The 18,421-nt window shown below is 47.0% G+C and overlaps 1 protein-coding gene across 1 annotated transcript in view; it reads left to right on the forward strand.

Annotated features, from left to right (window-relative positions):
* Positions 1-4,371, forward strand: part of LOC144718811 (integrin beta-1-like) — a 55,858-nt gene extending 51,487 nt beyond the window's left edge. Inside the window, exons 16-17 of the mRNA XM_078594366.1 lie at positions 395-561; positions 3,476-4,371. Coding sequence (XP_078450492.1) covers positions 395-561; positions 3,476-3,544 — 236 coding nt within the window. The 3' untranslated portion in view covers positions 3,545-4,371. The remainder of the gene's footprint in view (positions 1-394; positions 562-3,475) is intronic.
* Positions 4,372-18,421: the final 14,050 nt, after the last annotated feature.

Consider the following 18,421-nt stretch of genomic DNA (forward strand, 5'->3'; position numbering starts at 1 on the left):
ATTTAACGCAGATTACCACCATCTCATGCATGGTTTTAATGTGATTTTAGGAGTTAAAGGAATTCTCCCGTATGTGTTCAAACATTTTCGTTTCATTCCAGAGCAGAGAGCAATCATGTAAATCACCTCGGCCTTCTCGCAGGATGATTCTCTCGGGAGGGCTGTGTTGCCTACAGCTCTTTAAAGAGTGGCATAACATTATAGTACCCACATCAAACCCCTCTTTATGCGTTCCGTGCCCAGACGGCCATGGCTTTGTCCCACATACGTTTTAAGCTTTTATAGTGAAGAACGAACTTTCAGGAGTCACTTTCAGAAGTGAAAGTCAACAGAGCACGGATGACGTCAAAGTGTTTCATTATTTGACCTCTACCCATGCTCTGCCTCTGTTCAGAGTGCCCCGCGGAGCCCAACGTGCTGGCGATCATCGCGGGCGTTGTGGCCGGCATAGTTCTCATTGGCCTCGCGCTGCTGCTCATCTGGAAGCTGCTGACATCCATCCATGACCGGCGCGAGTTCGCCAAGTTCGAGAAGGAGAAGCTCACTGCCAAGTGGGACACGGTACCAGCGCTTCATTCCTCACTTAGTACTGCCCGGGCCGTCGATAGATTCGAGTTGGCCCTTCATTTCTCACTCAATACTGCCCGGGCCGTCGATAGATTGGAGTGGTTGCACGGGACGAGTAGCCAAAGTGGATAGCAAGAGGTCGCCACCCAACATCCTGGCGATGACATCTGGGGGAAGTGTCTGGAACAGAGGCGTAGCTAGGGGGGGCAGGGGGGTACATATGTCCCCGGGCGCAAAGGTAAAGGGGCGCCAAAATGAGGCTTACAACGTTACATTATAACTTATTGCGGCGGGCACGGCAGCCTGAAACTACTGCACAAATCTACACCTCAACCTAAAAGTTTATATATCCCGCCACACACAGCGTACATGTCATGTAATTACATTTTGGTACGCGCGCCTATTAAGAACTTACATGGAAGAACGTCCCAAACAACAGACAGGCGCAGTCTTTCAGCCTTAGTCACTAGCGTGGCCTTCATTTAGCAGCATTTACTACAAGGCTCACTTATACGTGTACGTCGCTCGTACCTTATATTTGAATACTCACCTGTATTAAGTTTCTGGTTTCACAAAATTTGGCACTACGTGGCCATGAGGAAAATTTGAATGTGGATGAGGATAAAAATGTTGGAAACTTTCTCGCGCTGATCAAACTCGTTACTCAGTATGACCCATTGTTAGCAAAACACGTACAGCACGCAGGAGAAAATCCGGGATCAGTTTCTTATTTGTCACCGGAAATCCAGAATGAATTGATCCACATACTTGCGTCGACTGTAAAGAACCAATTGTTGAGTGATATCAGGAAAAACAAGTACTACGGTATCTTACTTGACTCAACTCCTGATATAGGACATCGGGAACAGCTTTCTCAGGTCATAAGATTTGTGGATGTGGTTTTTCAAACTAAAAAAGTAACTATCAAAGAATCATGTTTTGGTTATATCGAGATACATGCAAAAGATGCATCAAGTCTAGAAAGAGTCATCGTCGAGAGACTGAAATCTGACAACATACCTCTAGCCGACTGTCGGGCACAATGCTATGACAATGCTGCTGTGATGACTGGGCATATATCCGGCCTTCAACAACGAATATGTGACAACAATCACAGAGCATTGTTTGTCAACTGTGACAACCACAGCTTAAACTTAGCAGGAGTACACTCAGCTAAACAGGATCCACTTATCGTCACATTTTTTGGAACAGTTGAAAGTATATATTTGTTTTTCTCTCGTTCAACAATTCGTTGGGAAGAGTTAAAAAAAGCTGTGCCCATCACAGTAAAGCGGGAGTCTGAAACACGCTGGAGTGCACGATCAGAAGCTGTTACAGCTATCTATGAAGGACTGGATGAACTAGTAGGGCTGCTAGACAAATTATCGGAGGACGTAACTATGACGCCTGAAACCAGAAGTGATGCAGAACAGTTACAGGCATGCGTATTAAATTTTAACTTCATAGTTTTATTACATTTCTGGAATGTCATTCTTGGAAAAATTGATCGTGTTCAGAAGCGCTTACAGGATCCTACTATGAATTTCAAGGAAGCAGCAACTGATCTTGAATCTTTGGAGCATGCATTTGTCAAGCTTCGTGATGATTTGAGCCAAGTTGCTGTAGAAAACGCCAAAACAAGATACACAGCCTGGGGGATCGATGTGGACAGAAGAATTAGGCGACGTCGGAAGATGCCAGGAGAACTGGCAAGAGATGCAGGACTTTCAGCAGAAGAAGAAATTGTGCGCGTTATGAAGAGCGTATTTTATCGACTTCAACGGGAGATGTCAACACGGTTTTTACGACTAAAAGACCTGAACACAAATTTTGGATTTCTGCTGGAAATTGCACAGATTTTGGAAATTTCTATGACACCGACATCAATGGCCACGAACTTTTCACAGAAATTGGAGATTGCAAAATGCTGCTCAGTAACCGGAACGAAGTTCTACCAGAAACTCCTTTGGATCTTCTTGGTTTATTGTGTTTTATGGAGACGACATATTTCCGAATTTGCGAATTTCACTGCAAATGTTATAACAATAGCAGTTTCAATTGCAAGCTGTGAGCGGTCGTTCAGCAAATTGAAACTTATTTTGTCGTATTTGCATGCTTCAAAGGGACAAGATCGTCTCAGCGATCTTGCTCTTCTTAGCGTTGAAAGAGAAACATTGGAAAAAACAGATTTTGATTACGTGATTGACCAGTTTGCGACAGTGAAATCAAGAAAAAATAATCTTTCGTAGACTATATCAACCAGTCTACGACAGTGACTGAGTGAGCCATGTAATATAATTTCTATAAATTTGCTTCTTTAAATACAATGTTTCATTAAAATTTAAATTGTTATTCCTTATTCGATGTAATAGGAAAATGTGATTAAACGGGGGGGGCGCCAATTTTATAGTTCGTCCCCGGGCGCAAAATATCCTAGCTACGCCTCTGGTCTGGAATGATGATGCGCGATGCCGTTCTTGTTAAAGCAGCAGCAGCAGCTCTCATTCTGTTTCATAGCCTTAAAATCACGATTCGGGTTTACATAGCGTCCAAATGTGACCACGTCTCAAGATGCTGTGTGAAACAGTAAAAAAAAATCATGTGGAAGAAAAAGTGCCAGTGTGATCTCGATAGAGATGTTGATGGCATTGGGACTTGTTCATTGGTTACGAATCATGGTAGTGATTCAATGGGATGATTGTTTATGCTTTGTCTCATTCATTACATTATCCTAAAAGCAACATCTGCATAAATCACCAACGCATTGTTACATGCACAATTTTATGTGCGTATGAGTAAAAGAGTCGATCTTAATCGATGAATTGTTACATGCCTTGTGATCCCACACATACGCCTGATACAAATGCCTGTGCGCGTGTGTGTGTGCACGCGCGTGTGCCCTCTGCAGGGAGAGAACCCAATCTACAAGAGTGCGGTCACCACAGTGGTGAACCCCAAGTACGGCGGAATCCAGTGAATGCAGTCTGCATGGGTGGGAAGGCAGGAGATGGACTCTGCTACGACCTTCTCTCGTCCTTGCTCCCTCTCTCATCTCCTCTCCCTCCCTCCTTGCAGGGGCACCCACACCTCATGTCATACACAGCCACTATGCCTGCAGCAGCAGCAATTCTGCCTATGCTCACTGCTTGACACAAGCCTCCCACATGTTGAGACGATTGTTTCTGGCCCTGCACCGTATAGGATATTTCAATTCACGGCTACCAACGCAGTATTAGTGAACGTACGTTGTTTCACAAGTGTTAAGTTAGATGTAAAAATAAAATCTCATCTTCCTGAAAATATATGCTACACCCCAGTATCACGAGTCCCTTTTGGAGGCATCTGGCATTCTCGGTTCTTTAATTGGGTCCTAATCAAGGCTGAGGAATGGCCCACCGGTGAGACCAAGCAATGTGAGATGATTTCGAGTAATGAAAGCAGCTTGTGCGAGCAACGCCTTGTGCCATGCTGACATTCAGAACCAGAATCTTTAGACTGGAGGAATCCGATGAACTATGAAGTTATTTTCACAGATGTCTATGTCCAAACGCACTGGGCTCTCCGTATTGTGAAACTTAATCGCAACTCATGTAGAGAAATTCTAGAAATGCTCAATTTATTGACAAATTCACACATTCACGACATGCTTTTTCAGCACTTTTTACTGCATCCGCCAGCAGTCACCAGTGCCATTGTCTCTTACTTGTTGGTTCATGCATTATTTGTGAACGCTCGAGTGATTAATTGAAACAATGCGTGTTGATGCCACCATCTTAAAGAGGTGCGATTTTAAAAGTATTATAAAACAGCAATGATGTGATGATTGACGATTATGATCATCGCAATTACGACTTAATTTTATGATGATCGTGATTATCACAATTACTATGACATTTAATGTCAAGTTCCTGATCATGCACAAGAGTTACACGTGGGAGGTGCACATACATACATTCATACATTCAGACCCAGGGTGCTTCTAGGTACAGCCTCAGGGCCTGGTGCAGTCATGGTTCCTGCACATTCAAGAGGTGTACGTAGTATAGCACGCTTACCGCTCGCAGGTTGAAGGGCACAACGCGCCCATCTCCACCATCCAAAGATTTTGTGTAAATGTTCTACGTTATGTCGTTTTGTGTTTGTTTCTTTGATACTGTATTCCATTTTCATAATCGTATCGTTCTCTTTTATTTGCTCCAGCAGCATAGTATACCTTTCATCTGTATTTTATATGTAAGGCCGTTTAATTTCAGTGCTTAGCAGCTTTCAGTCATCATCACAGAGCGATATATCACTGAAAATGCGTTTAGCTGAAACCTCTCCTTACACTATAGAGCGCGATATAAATGCTATTCCATTCATTAGAAAAAAACCTGCACCTCGTTCGATAGTTTCTGTAGTTTGCACTGGTGGGGTACGTGGTCTGCACGTACCTTTATATCACACGTATCGCACCCCTAAATCGCGCTTTGTGTAAAAAAATTCTGTATATACAAATTATGCACACATATGTACTGTATATATCTATGCACACATGCACACAGTCTGTATAAATATAAGTATGCTTAAAGCAAGACACATTCCCATGTTGGCAGCCGCTACAAATTTGTATCCACGTACCACTCTTTGGATTGTATCGGCGAAAGACATGTGACAACGCGTTTGCTCCGATTGTCGCGAGTGCCCAAACCTGAAACAAGTCTTGCTGAGCCATCCCGTAGTAATCGGCGTGCAGATTGAGAACTTGCAACCTAGGCTTTACATTGGGGATAAAAGTAATAACTCTGAAGATAAGCCATAAGTCGCTACCGATTGTCGTCTTTGGTTCAATTGCATTCGATGAGTGTGCTGGTGGTAAGGCCCTGCTCAATTTCAGCTGGAACAGTCCCCAACGCTGTTCCAGGAATTATCTTGGCGTGCCTCATCCATCTTGCCTTATTTTGTCCTCCGTTTTTTTGTTGTAATAAGCCTGTTTATAGGAGTACAGGGTACAACAGTAACATAGAATTATTATGGATAGGTGTACCTTGTACCCCTCGTGGTAGTGCCTTACGCCAATAATCCCTATATCAAAGCCAGTTTATGGCAGCGATCCGGGAAATGTCGGGTGAGAAATGAAGCCCAGGCAGTGGGAGTCATTGTGATATCTACATAAAGATAGCTGCTGAGCACGATACTTGATGTGAACAACGAACATTTGTGAAGCTGTAAATGATTGGAAGGTGACAGCCATAAGTAACCACGTCAGTGTAGCCAAAATGTCAGAAAATGGTTTGTAAGAGGCCTCTGAAAAAGCACAGGTGACAACTGGAACATGTGAGGACCCTTGATGAAGAATATAAATATCTTGATGAAATGTTGAGTAAAAATGTATGAGCCGATATGTAATCGAGATTCTTAATCGGTCTCGTGCGTTGTCAATCGCAAAACCCAGTGCCATTGAAGCATCCACCCTCTTCAGTTATTTTCACGTATTGCAAAACTGTTCTGTACATTCAAAACCATAAATAAATGTTTTTTTTAATTACTCTGCTTATTTGTTAGACTCTAAGTGTTTTCATGAAGCAGCAGTCTTGATAGGCATGTGTAGTCATTTGTCTACTGCGCGATTCGTATGGGATTGTCACAATTAATGTAAAAAATTTAGATTTTTGATCAGTGGTTGATATGCCTCAAGTGGCTGCAAGGGTCACAAACCCATGAAATACAGGGCAATAATATAATAGGATTGATTTCGAAGTGCGTGATTTGGTGCATGTTTCATGAGTTGTAAGATAATTGGTGCAAAACGATGAATCGATGCATCGGTGAGACATCTACCACCATCCTCCAGGAAGGGAATTAAGTGCACGTTGCGAAGTGACAGTGCACAGAGGCGCTGCAATGCAGCCTTGTAGCATGGCATTGTTTAAAGGGGGAAGATGGAGTCTATGTTGAAGTCTAATCAGAGTTTAAACGCTCAACAGGATGAGGAAGGGTGTGATCTGCTTTTGTTTTTTGAGTAATTCTGCTGGAGCTCTCAACTCGCCCTCTGTGTATCAAGATACGCATATCAACATACGTACAAGAAACGCTGAAAAGCTAAATCGCTTGACTTGCTGCCAAACTCGCGTGTGACGTCACACATTGTACCAGCTCCGCGCTTTGAACCCAACAGAGGGCGCTGGCCACCCATGCGGGTCTCCCGACCGAACGTAAACCCGCAGCCGCCCCGCACACAACTGCAAGGTCATTCATACACCCAGGAGAGCTTCGCCGAGTTCTCATCACTCTCGTGTTGGATGTTCGGCCGGTATCTCTCTTCGGTGTTGAGAAAAGAAAAAGATTCCCCCATACAGCCGTGACGGACTGTTGGGGCAAGTGTTGTTAACGAGCACCTGACGGAGGCCAACGGCACACGAGTGCGATTGGTGGCAAGCATCACGCCCGGTCGCCTTTGTCTCCCCAATGCTGATGTTTGCACACCGCACCAGGTGCTCATTTGTGGCCGAGTCGACCTAGGGGAGGCACAGGAGAGGTTCCTATACACGGATACAAATACAAATGTACAGACATGCATACAAAGCACAGACATATAAATACAAAAACACAATAGCGCTTGTGCACATCGAAACCACGTGAAGTGTCGGAAGGCTCGCTGGCAGGGTTGACTTGAGATGACCGACATGTGAACGCGTGTATACAACTACACTGACCCAAACTAGAACACATATAGTACACACATGTACTGGATGTGTTCTAGTGACGTGCGGTGAGGTCAATGGCTGGGGAGGCACTGGCTGGTATCAGAGCCAGATTTACACACTGAGGGGGGCGTGTGCGTGTCTGACACGCCCCCCTCAGTGAGGCAGATGTGATAGCTGCCTCCCCTGGTGCTTTTTCATTGCAGTTTCATGACGAGACCAGCGAGCCTAAATATCTTTATACACATTCGTGAAATAAGTTACCTGGAGTATGGAAGGCGAGGACATGAAATGAAGGGGTCTACAAACATTACATTGGTAACATACTGAGATAGTAACAGGCACGTGCTTATTGCCCCCGCTCCATCCAGTTACTGAGGGGTTGCACAATCAGAGGGGAGGCTGAGCTCGTCGCTGCCTCACCTCTCATCTCTTCCTGTATTTGCAGCGGAGCTCCGCAAATTTGGCGATTTTGACAATAAAAATGATTGTAATCGTACAGACATTACATTTATAACACAGATCAGGGGCCGTCCATAAATGACGTCACGCACCGAGGGGGGGAGGGGGGTCAGACATTTGTGACGATGTATGACGAGGGGGGGGAGGTTTGAGAAATGTGACGTCACATCAAAATGCGCAACTTTAAATACATATCAATTAAATATAATTGTTATAACAACACAAATTTAGGTTAATTTTCATTATTAACTATTTGATTATTTAAATTTACTAAGGTCACCTTTTATTTATTCCATGAAGGAGCATTTTGCTTCTCCATTGGAGAATGGAGAAGCATACATTTTGTACATTTTTTTGAATTATTGTTATTAAACATTTTTATTATAATGATTCTACCAGGGCTTTTCATTCTGTGGAATAAATATGTGATTGTTATAATTGTACTCTCCATTTAGCTTCTTTCTACTAAGAAGTTTCAAGTATTTTTTAATAGTTATAATTACTTTTAATATTTTATAATTATAAGAGAATTTCAATATAATATTCTGAAAATCTGCAGTTTTAGTTAGACGTTGAATATTTTCAAGTGAATTTTATGCTAAATTTCAGCTTTCCAACGCCTCCTTTTAAAAACATGTTTTCTCCTACAACATCAGAATGCAGCGCCACATTAAATACACTCTACAATGACAATAGTTTAAAGTGATTTGATGCATTGTTTTATTTTCAAAATGGAAATATGGAGCTTTGTGACGTCATATTTGAGGGGGGTCTGACTGTTTGTGACGCCGTGTGACGAGAGGGGAGGGGTAAAAAATCGGCCAAAATCACGTGACGTCATTTATGGACGGCCCCTCAGTGGAAAATCTTCATTTCTTTTATTATTTTTTACTTTTCGTAACAGCTATTTTCATTGGAGTATAACAGGTGAGGCTGTGCCTCCCCTGCCTCCCCTGACCACACGTCCCTGACTCGCATATATATGTAGTGTCGTAGGTCTCTTGTTCCTTCCTCTCGAGTCTTGTGTGTGCGGGTGGCGTGTGTCGCACACACACGCTCAGTCGGAGACTAGGTAGTCGCAGGAGGCACCGTCTTTCCTTTATTATGTTCACGCCACCAACTCCGGCCCCCTCTCTCTCACGACCACGCTGCCGTACGACCCGGCCTAGACACGACCCCGTCCGCGTTGCACCGACGGCATCGACCAGGACAGCCAACTTACTGTCCGGCCGTGCAATGATCGAGCGAAGACGGCAGCGACGACAGCGACGACGAGACGAGTCCACTCCCAGAACCGGCAGCCCGGAGCTCTCAACTGCTTCTATTCCAATCGGCGTGGCTTGGCTCTGCCCGAGCCGCGCTTCTCTCACTTCTCGAACCCACCAGAGGGTTCCAGGGGTCTCCCCACGAGGTTTACCGTGATCCTTGCCCCAGTTCCTCCGCCCTGCCGGCACACCCACCGTGTACATGCTCAGCGGTGTGTGCACTGTCTACCTGCAGTTGCAGCTGCTGTACAACAGTTAGCGCTATGTCACTACACATACAAACACATCACGAGACAGAACGCACACGTGGGTTCACATACATGCCAACACTCAACCCAAACGCATAGAGTACATACAAACACACCCGACAGAGACAGATATACGCACGCAGATACATGCAGACAACCACGCAAAGATCAACGTGTGTCTCCCATATTGCCATTTAGACTGTTGTAGGGAAAGTGCTGTTTTGCGAGCATCTATTAAGGCGCACGTGGGAGGATGGTGTGGCCAGCACCACGCCCGTCCGCCTCAAAGACAAAGATCCCCCGTATATCCTTAACAGACTGTTGGGGAAATTGCTGTTAGTGAGCACCTATGAAGGCCAGAACAGTACACGAGGTTCGTGGTTTGCCAACACCACGCACGGCCGCCTTTGTCTCCCGAGTGGTGATGCTTACACACCGCACCAAGTAGTCATTTGAGACTGAGTCGACCTCAGGGAAGGCCCAGGAACGGTTCAGATATTCGGGAATCGAACTCAGGTCGCCGGGTTCGGGGAACAACACACAAACCGCTTCGCCCCTGCCACACACACGCGCGAATGAACACACACACACGGAAAGTCAGTGCCACGCAGCCTCGCCAAAACTGCTGGCATTTCCGTTCTGATTTTTTTTTATTTTGTAACGGAAAAATGAAGCGTCCGGAAGCACATGTCTACTTTAGATGCCACTACAGAAAGAAACACATACACAGGATGCAAACGGTCACTACAGTAAAGTATAGCAGGAGACGATGTGTGTTCTAATCGTCGGTGCTTGTTGTGCACCAGATTCGTGGATTGCCATGGCCCGTTCGCGCGTGGGAAACGTGCGTCCATGCCACGCAACAAAACCACCTACCCAACTGTGTTACAGATTCAAACGAATAACAACAAACAAAACACTTCCTTGAAAGGAAGAAAAAACTATGATAGGTGAAGTTTCGGGCGATGGCATTCATAGGACCATTGTCCGACACGTCGTCAGTAATATTTGATTCATAAGAAACCGGAGTAACTGGAGAAAACTCACCACGAATGCGAGGGGCCAAGTATCACGCTCATGAGTCCGCACACGTGGGTACAAATTTACTCTCCAATATCAATGCAACTCACCGCACAGTTCACCAATAGCAATGCAACGTCTGTGAATATTTTGTCGGTGCAGTTCTTGACCGAGATTGACCACAAATACATTTTCAAGAAAGCCCTTTAATAATAAGAAACCCCATACATTGTATTATTGTTCCCTTTTGCTGCTGATATATATCAGCGCGATTAGCGCAGAGTGTGCATTGGACTGCGTGCCACCGTCCACGAGTTTTTGTGCAGTCTAATCCACTCACAACAACGTTTCGGGCAATAGCCTTTGTGGCACATTAGGAATGGACCACTCTTTTAATACGTCCTTATGTGCTGTGCAGGACATCAATGCACGTGTGTACACCAGCATGTGATGACTGAGTTGGGCCTGTGGGGGGGCTGGCAGGGTTAATGATTAACCGGACGTGTACACCAGTCACGTGGTTAATGGCGACTCGGTGAAGATTGCTGTGTGTGATACACGTGATGTTGCATTCTACAGATTAACCACAATACATTTGTTTGCCCTCGATTTGGAGCACCCATTTCGAGAGTGCAACACTTTCTTCACAATAACATTAGAAATGGTTTTGTAACCCTTTCCGGACTGATGAGCATCAATAACTCGTTTTCTGAGGCCCTCAGAGATCTCTTTTGATTGTGGAATTACTTGTTTCCAGGCACCTGTATGGCAAAGACCAAACTCACAAAATTTCCGAACTTAACATAGGGTACGGCCTCCCAAACTCACCCCTGAAGATCATAATAATGATTTAAACACCTAATTCTAATGATTGCCTTGATTGAGCTAAGGAAACCAGGGGTTCAATTACTTTTCCACATACCCTGAACCTCAATTACTCTTGTCTGTTTAATTAATTCATCATTTTGTTTCAAAAGACATGGAATTGCTTACTATAAACATTCTGGGATTTTTAAGAAAATACCTGTTTTGATTCAAGAAGGCTATCATTGTAAAACTATGGAATTTCCATACGTGTCATTGGGGTTCACAAACTTTTTCTCGGCACTGTAAATTAAGATAGTATCATGCTTTTGTGTAATTTGTTAATCAGGTTATCTTTTGCTATTATTATGACTTAGATTGAGATCTAATAACAATTTAGGTTTCAAATATGTAAAATGTGAATATGCTAAAGGGCTCACTAACTTTTCCTCAACACTGTCGGCTTTTGGGAAAATAGTGAGGCGCACTATCAGCCTATTTAACGCTCCTCAAAAAACTTTGCAAGAAAACGTCGCTGGAGTTGAGCAATTAATGGAAATTGGCCCTTCAAGCCGAACATTAATTATTAAGCCATTTCTAAGTTCAAAATCAATTAAATTAAATAAGGTCCTAATTAAAAAAATGTATGTTGTCAATACTCTGCTGGATAGAGGTCACTCCAATAAGTGATGGTAATGCGGCTTCAGGAAACGCTTAGTTGTGTAGGACTCGTACTGATGCGACAACTTCTTTGTCTTTCTCGTTCCTTTATTAACGCATATAGTTCACATCTCCGACAGCATCACTCAATGTTCCTCCATACTCTGCAATGCAGAACTCCCCATCAACCCCACTCAATGTCCCTCCGTTCACTCGCTCCGCTCCGCTGCTTCGCTCGCTGTCTCTCTCTCCACCAAGGTCCGTTACTCCGCTTCTTCCCTACGCTGTACTCGCTCCATCCTTGCTACTCCGTATATTGTATTCTCTTGGTCCACTGCTACCTTATGCTATACACTCTTATAATAGTAGGTTTTTACCCTTTTAACTGGTACAAAACTGACACCTTTATTCAAGGCATCATGTTTGCAATGACCACAACACAAGTAGTCAAAAAAGCAAACAAAAAGAAGCAACTCTGATAAGGATGATAATATGCACTGTCCTTGAAGATGATTGGCCCACACCCGAGACGGCTTTCTTTAGAGCCTAGTCCCCATTGGTGTAGGGCCAGATGACACCAGAAGGCGTACAACTCAAACACAGTGCAATATCAGAGTATTGAGAGCTCGGGGTAAGCATTTACACTATGAGATCTCTTTTACCAGTGGCAAAATATAATAGTAGGTTTTTACCCTTTTAACTGGTACAAAACTGACACCTTTATTCAAGGCATCATGTTTGCAATGACCACAACACAAGTAGTCAAAAAAGCAAACAAAAAGAAGCAACTCTGATAAGGATGATAATATGCACTGTCATGACAGTGCATATTATCATCCATAAAGGTGTCAGTTTTGTACCAGTTAAAAGGGTAAAAACCTACTATTATATTTTGCCACTGGTAAAAGAGATCTCATAGTGTAAATGCTTACCCCGAGCTCTCAATACTCTGATATTGCACTGTGTTTGAGTTGTACGCCTTCTGGTGTCATCTGGCCCTACACCAATGGGGACTAGGCTCTAAAGAAAGCCGTCTCGGGTGTGGGCCAATCATCTTCAAGGACAGTGCATATTATCATCCTTATCAGAGTTGCTTCTTTTTGTTTGCTTTTTTGACTACTTGTGTTGTGGTCATTGCAAACATGATGCCTTGAATAAAGGTGTCAGTTTTGTACCAGTTAAAAGGGTAAAAACCTACTATTATATTTTGCCACTGGTAAAAGAGATATCATACTATACACTCTTGTCCACTGCTACCTTATACTATACACTCTTGTCCACTGCTACCTTATACTATACAATCTTGTCCACTGCTACCTTATACTATACAATCTTGTCCACTGCTACCTCATACTATACACTCTTGTCCACTGCTACCTCATACTATACACTCTTGTCCCAGGCACCAACTCCAATGCTAACTCCAATTGCGACTTCAACACTAACAACAACTCCCGTATCTCCATACGCTCTCTGCCTTTATCCCCGAACCAATTAGCCCCAATTAATTATGTTATCCCCCGCTTCGCTACTCGCCCCCAGGCCCCCAGCCTCACGTGATGCTGTTGTTGTAGACACCCCGGTGCCAGTCTAAACGACTCACCCTCTCGACCAATCACCCGCCAGCGTCCTCAGTTACCCCTAACACTTGCAGTGTCCCTTAATTACCTCACCCCCTTAATTGGCGCAATAACAACTGTATTGCGCGCCCCGCTCCCTGTGTCCCCGTTCGCCCTCACTATCCGCCGCACGTCCGTATCACAACCAAACGCGTGACGCGTGTTATCTCAAGTCCTACATCACCCCCCCCCCCCCCCCCCCCCATGTTTAAAGAGTTAGCCGTCCCGGCTAAACACAACGCGTCACGGGGCAAAACACAATATCCCAACAAAATGTACACGATCCCCCCCCCAGACACGACCCCCAACGTCCATGTCACCCAAAGTTTTACGAAAAAGTCAATATTCTTGAGCGGGTTCCCACAGCATGTCCGTCGCCCCGGCTCGACTGAGCAGGGGGCAGGGTATATCTGTCCGTAAGCGCGGGCCAGCGTCCTGCCCGAAACGTGCGCCCATCTTCGTTTCACCGGCCATTCCCCGATGAGACCCCAACGCAGTCGCGTGCGTCCCGGGGTGGCTCCTGACTCACAAATGGCGATCCTGCAGACAAAGGGGGGGTAAACTGCTGAGGTGCGTTCTCCCATCGTTGCACGGTACGCTCGTCGGACACATCCAATACAGGCTGTTCCGGGATGGGAGATGAAGCATCAGATCTTAAGGTATCACATATTTCTTCAAGCGCGATGGGTGAATATGCCACAATCGGCGACCGTATTGAATCCTCACACTCTGATCCCGGCGAACTTCCACAATCTCAACGGGCCCCTGCCAGGGCCGATGGAATTTCGGTGATGTGCCTACCGGCACCATCGGACAATGTAACCAGGCCTTGTCCCCCACCTGCCATGGCTCCCGTGGGGGCTGTGTACCGTGCAGGCGCTCATTAGCCGCCTGCCTCCGTTCCGTATTTCCCAGCGAGGCCTCCTTAGCCTCTTTCAGACGATCCAATGCCTCAAGCATGGGGACAGGCACCGCTGACGACTTCTCTTTAGTTTTCACCCCCAGCTTGATCAAGGCCGGGGCTTCCGGTTCATGACTATACATCAAATAGAAGGGTGAATACCCTGTCGAGGCGTGTGGGGCCAATCTGTAAGCGGCCAAGGCCGCCGGAACATGTAGGTCCCAGTCTGTCTGAGCCGAATTAACCTGTTGGCACAACATAGACGTCAACGTTCGATGAAGACGCTCAACCATCCCGTCGGTTTGCGGGTGGTATGGGGATGTCTGAATTTTCCTCGTACCCAATGCATCACACACTTCCTTAAATAGGCGGGACGAATTTTTTTTACCCTGGTCAGTAAGCGGGTGCTCCGGGGCACCTTTGTCAAAAACGTAACCCTGCAGGAAGGCCTCCACGATTGATCCTGCTGATTGGTCCGCTAGCGGCCATGCCATAGGCCACCGAGTGAGGTACTCAACCCCCACAAGCAAGTATTTGTGACCCCGTGGGGTAACGGGGAACGGTCCCAGAATGTCAAGGGCTACAATCTCGTTCACGCGCAATACCCGTATCGACTGCAATGGTACTCGATATGGCTGTGCCGGCGCCTTCCGCTGTACGCACTCGTGACAAGCCTTAACATACAAATGAACATCATTTTGCAATCCCGGCCAATAGAAATCGTTTCTCAAAGTCAAGGTGGTTTTTTTTTCACCCAAGTGCATCAATCGCTCGTGCGTGTCGCGAATAAGTTCCCCACTCAAAGATAGTGGCACCACAATACAAAACTTCTGTAAGACGACATCCCATCTGACCAGGAAGTCGTCTACGAGTCAAAGAAAGGCCCGATCATCCGACTGTTTGGAACGGGAGGCCTGAAGCCTCATTCTGGTAAGTGAAGGATCGTCCGCTTGCAAGCGCACCCAACACTCCCGTGACAATCCCAGCAACCCAGGCTCCTTAGCCGGTGCTTCGTCAACCCGGTCTGAATCGGCTGCAGCGGCCATGGCCGGAATGCCCTGCAGCGGCGGCCCGCAGCGCAGCGATCCCTCGGAGCATCTACACAAGCCCGATGACTGAGGCAATCGGGACAAAGCATCCGCGTTAACATGACGCATCCCTTTCCTGTGCTGGACCGTGAAGGAGTATCCCTGCAGGATCTCAAGCCACCGGGCCATCTGACCCGAGGGTTGATCGATCCGCAAGGAGTACTGCAGCGCTGCGTGGTAAGTGCGGACCAAAAATTGTCTCCCGTACAAGTATGGTCGATACAGCTGCACAAAGTGTACAATCGCCAACAATTCCCTGCGTGTTACACAATATCTTTGCTCTGCCGGGGACAGAATACCGCTGCCATACGCGACGACCCTTTCAACTCCGTCAATCGTTTGCGAAAATACAGCGCCGATGCCCGTGTCACTGGCATTGGTGTCCAAAATAAACATTTCCGCAAAATTTGGATATCCGAGCGGCGGTGCGTCAGCCAAAGCGTCCTGGAGCGTCTCAAACAAATTCTGTTCCTCGTCACCCCATATAAACTTCTTACCCTTAGCAGTCAACGTGTGCAGCGGCCTTGCAATTGTGGCAAAATCTTTAACAAATCGACGGTAGTATGACGCAAACCCCACGAAGCTCCGCACTTCCGATACTGTCTTAGGCACTGGCCACGCACACAACTGGTTTTCTCCGGGTCTGTGGCGACCCCCGCTTCACTAACCACATGCCCCAAGTATTTAACAGATGTTCTCAACAATTGGCATTTCTGGGGTTAAAATTTCAAATTGGCGTCCCGTACCCTGCCAAACACAGCCCGTAGCCGCTGCAAGTGTCCCTCAAAATCTGTATTGAACACAATGACGTCGTCGAGGTATATCAAACATGACTCCAACTGCAATCCTGACAATACAAGTTCCATCAATCTTTGAAAGGTGGCTGGCGTGGAGTGCAGCCCCATCGGTAGTACGTTAAATTGGAACAACCCTTGCGGCATGCGGAAGGCCGTCTTCGGTTTAGATTCCTCGTCCAAAGGCAATTGCCAAAAGCCCGACAAAAGATCCAAAGTGGAGAAAAACTTCGCACCGAAACAATGCGTCCAATGAGTCGTCAATGCGCGGGAGCATCCGCCACCGAAATCTTATTCAATTTGCGGTAATCCACACAAAATCGTAGAGAACCATCTCGTTTTTTAACCAATATGATAGAAGCCCCCCATGGGCTGGAAGAAGGAGAGACGATATCCTGTTGCAACATCTCGTCAACCGTTTTCCGAATGCAATCCTTCTCTAAGGGGTTCACTCGGTGAGGATTTAATCCCTAGTATCAATGTGATGCCGCAATAGGGTCGTGCGACCGACATCAAATTTTCCTGAGCTAAAAACGTCCCTGAATTCCAAAAGCAACCCCCTTAGACGCGACCACTGCTCGGGTGTCAAATCATCATTGCAATCATACAAATCGCGAAACCAGCCCGGTTCCTCCTCATCCCGTGGCAGCGTGTCTCCTTCCCCAGCTGCCAAGCACGCATCCCCTTCCGAGTCCCGCGCAACCGACGCGTGCGCCAACGTAGTCCCCTCTTGAATAACGACCGGCTCGTGCCCCGTGTTTACAATCTGGATGAACGGTTCGGCCATCGCCGGCACCATAGTAAAAGCACCCACCAAGGAGGGCGTTCGTGCCACGGCATTCGACGGTGTCAACAGAATGCCTTCCTCCAAGTTACCCACTGACAGCCCTTTTTTCAGCCGTAACGGCACAAGGATCTGCATCGCAGGCGGAACGCACACCGTGCGGCTAACCACCGCCTGAACCACAGCGTTGACACGAGCAAATTTAGATGGAGTTCCCAAAAATTTAAGGCACTTCCCCGATGGAAATTCCAATCGTCCCTTCTCAATCGAAATCTTAATTGGCACTTTTTTGCAAAAAAACCGTGCCCAACAAACAAGGCACGGTCAGAACAGACGAAACCAAAATGTATCCCATTACGCACACCTCCCCGACTTGTATCGTTGCAAGTACTCGACCCAAAATTCCAAAACTGCCCCCATTTGCCGCTATACACGGGCCATCCACTGGTTCCAAAACATGGGGCGAGGTTGGTAATAATCGGAAAGTTTGCAAGGAAATGAGGGTCGCAGAAGCCCCCGTATCGACGATGACTCGAACCTGAACCCCTTGAACAAGCGCCATCACATCCGACGAACCCGGTGCAGCTCCCAAAACACGATGAGCCAACGCACCCCATACAGCATTCCCATGTGCGTCATACGAAGGGGGATCAACAGCGTGTGGTGTCGCGGATGGGTGAGGTGTAGGATATGGCCGTGTATTGCATGTGTTGCGACTCGCCTGATAATCCTGCGATGGGTAGAATCCGCGGTTGTAGCCTCCTGATGATCGCGGGAAGACGCCTCTCCGTCTCCAGCAGTCTCGTGCGAAGTGTCCTCGACGCCCACACTCGTAATTACGTCAGCGGACCGCCACGTCCGAACGTCCCGGGGCGGCGAGGTGGGCCCACCAGCGGTCGTGCGGTCGCTCCAACTCCGGCAGGCCCCCATCTGCACCGGCGCACACCACCAGGGGCTGTGGTGGCACCGCCGATGGCTCATCGCAAAGATCCAGGTTTGCCTGGATGTTCCTGGCAATCTGCAAAGATGACCCGTCGTCGTCGCTGTTGCTGGGAAGTGAGAGGACGACTCGTAGCTCCTTTGCCATCTGCAACAGGTTCTCCTGGGCCAAGGAATCAAGGGCGGCCTGATCCATCGCCGGGTAAGCCGTCTCCTCCCGCCGTCTCAACTGAAATTTGCGCTTGGCGACCGATTGAGGTTCGTAAATGTCCTGCATCGCCATGAATGTCTCTGACAACGACAAGCGAACCCCCCCATGGAGGCCGTAGAACGTTGCCAGCGCATCGTCGTCCAAGGCCATTGTTAGGGCCCGTAGCGCTTCAGCTTCCGTCCACTCGAGCGACTCGTACGCTGCCCGAAACCGTCGTGTAAATGCCGTCCAGTCGCCGACTTTAACCTCGAAGCGTTCCACGTGCAACCGGCGTCGCATGCTCGAAGTCAGCGACTCCGGCTCCTCCACGGCGTCCAGCTCTGCACCTGCCGCATCGGGAGATACAGCCGTGCCGCCGGCCTCCGCAGATGTGATG

The sequence above is a fragment of the Lampetra planeri genome, chromosome 1 (assembly GCF_965212315.1).
Source record: "Lampetra planeri chromosome 1, kcLamPlan1.2.h2, whole genome shotgun sequence".
Classification (NCBI taxonomy): Eukaryota; Metazoa; Chordata; class Hyperoartia; order Petromyzontiformes; family Petromyzontidae; genus Lampetra; species Lampetra planeri.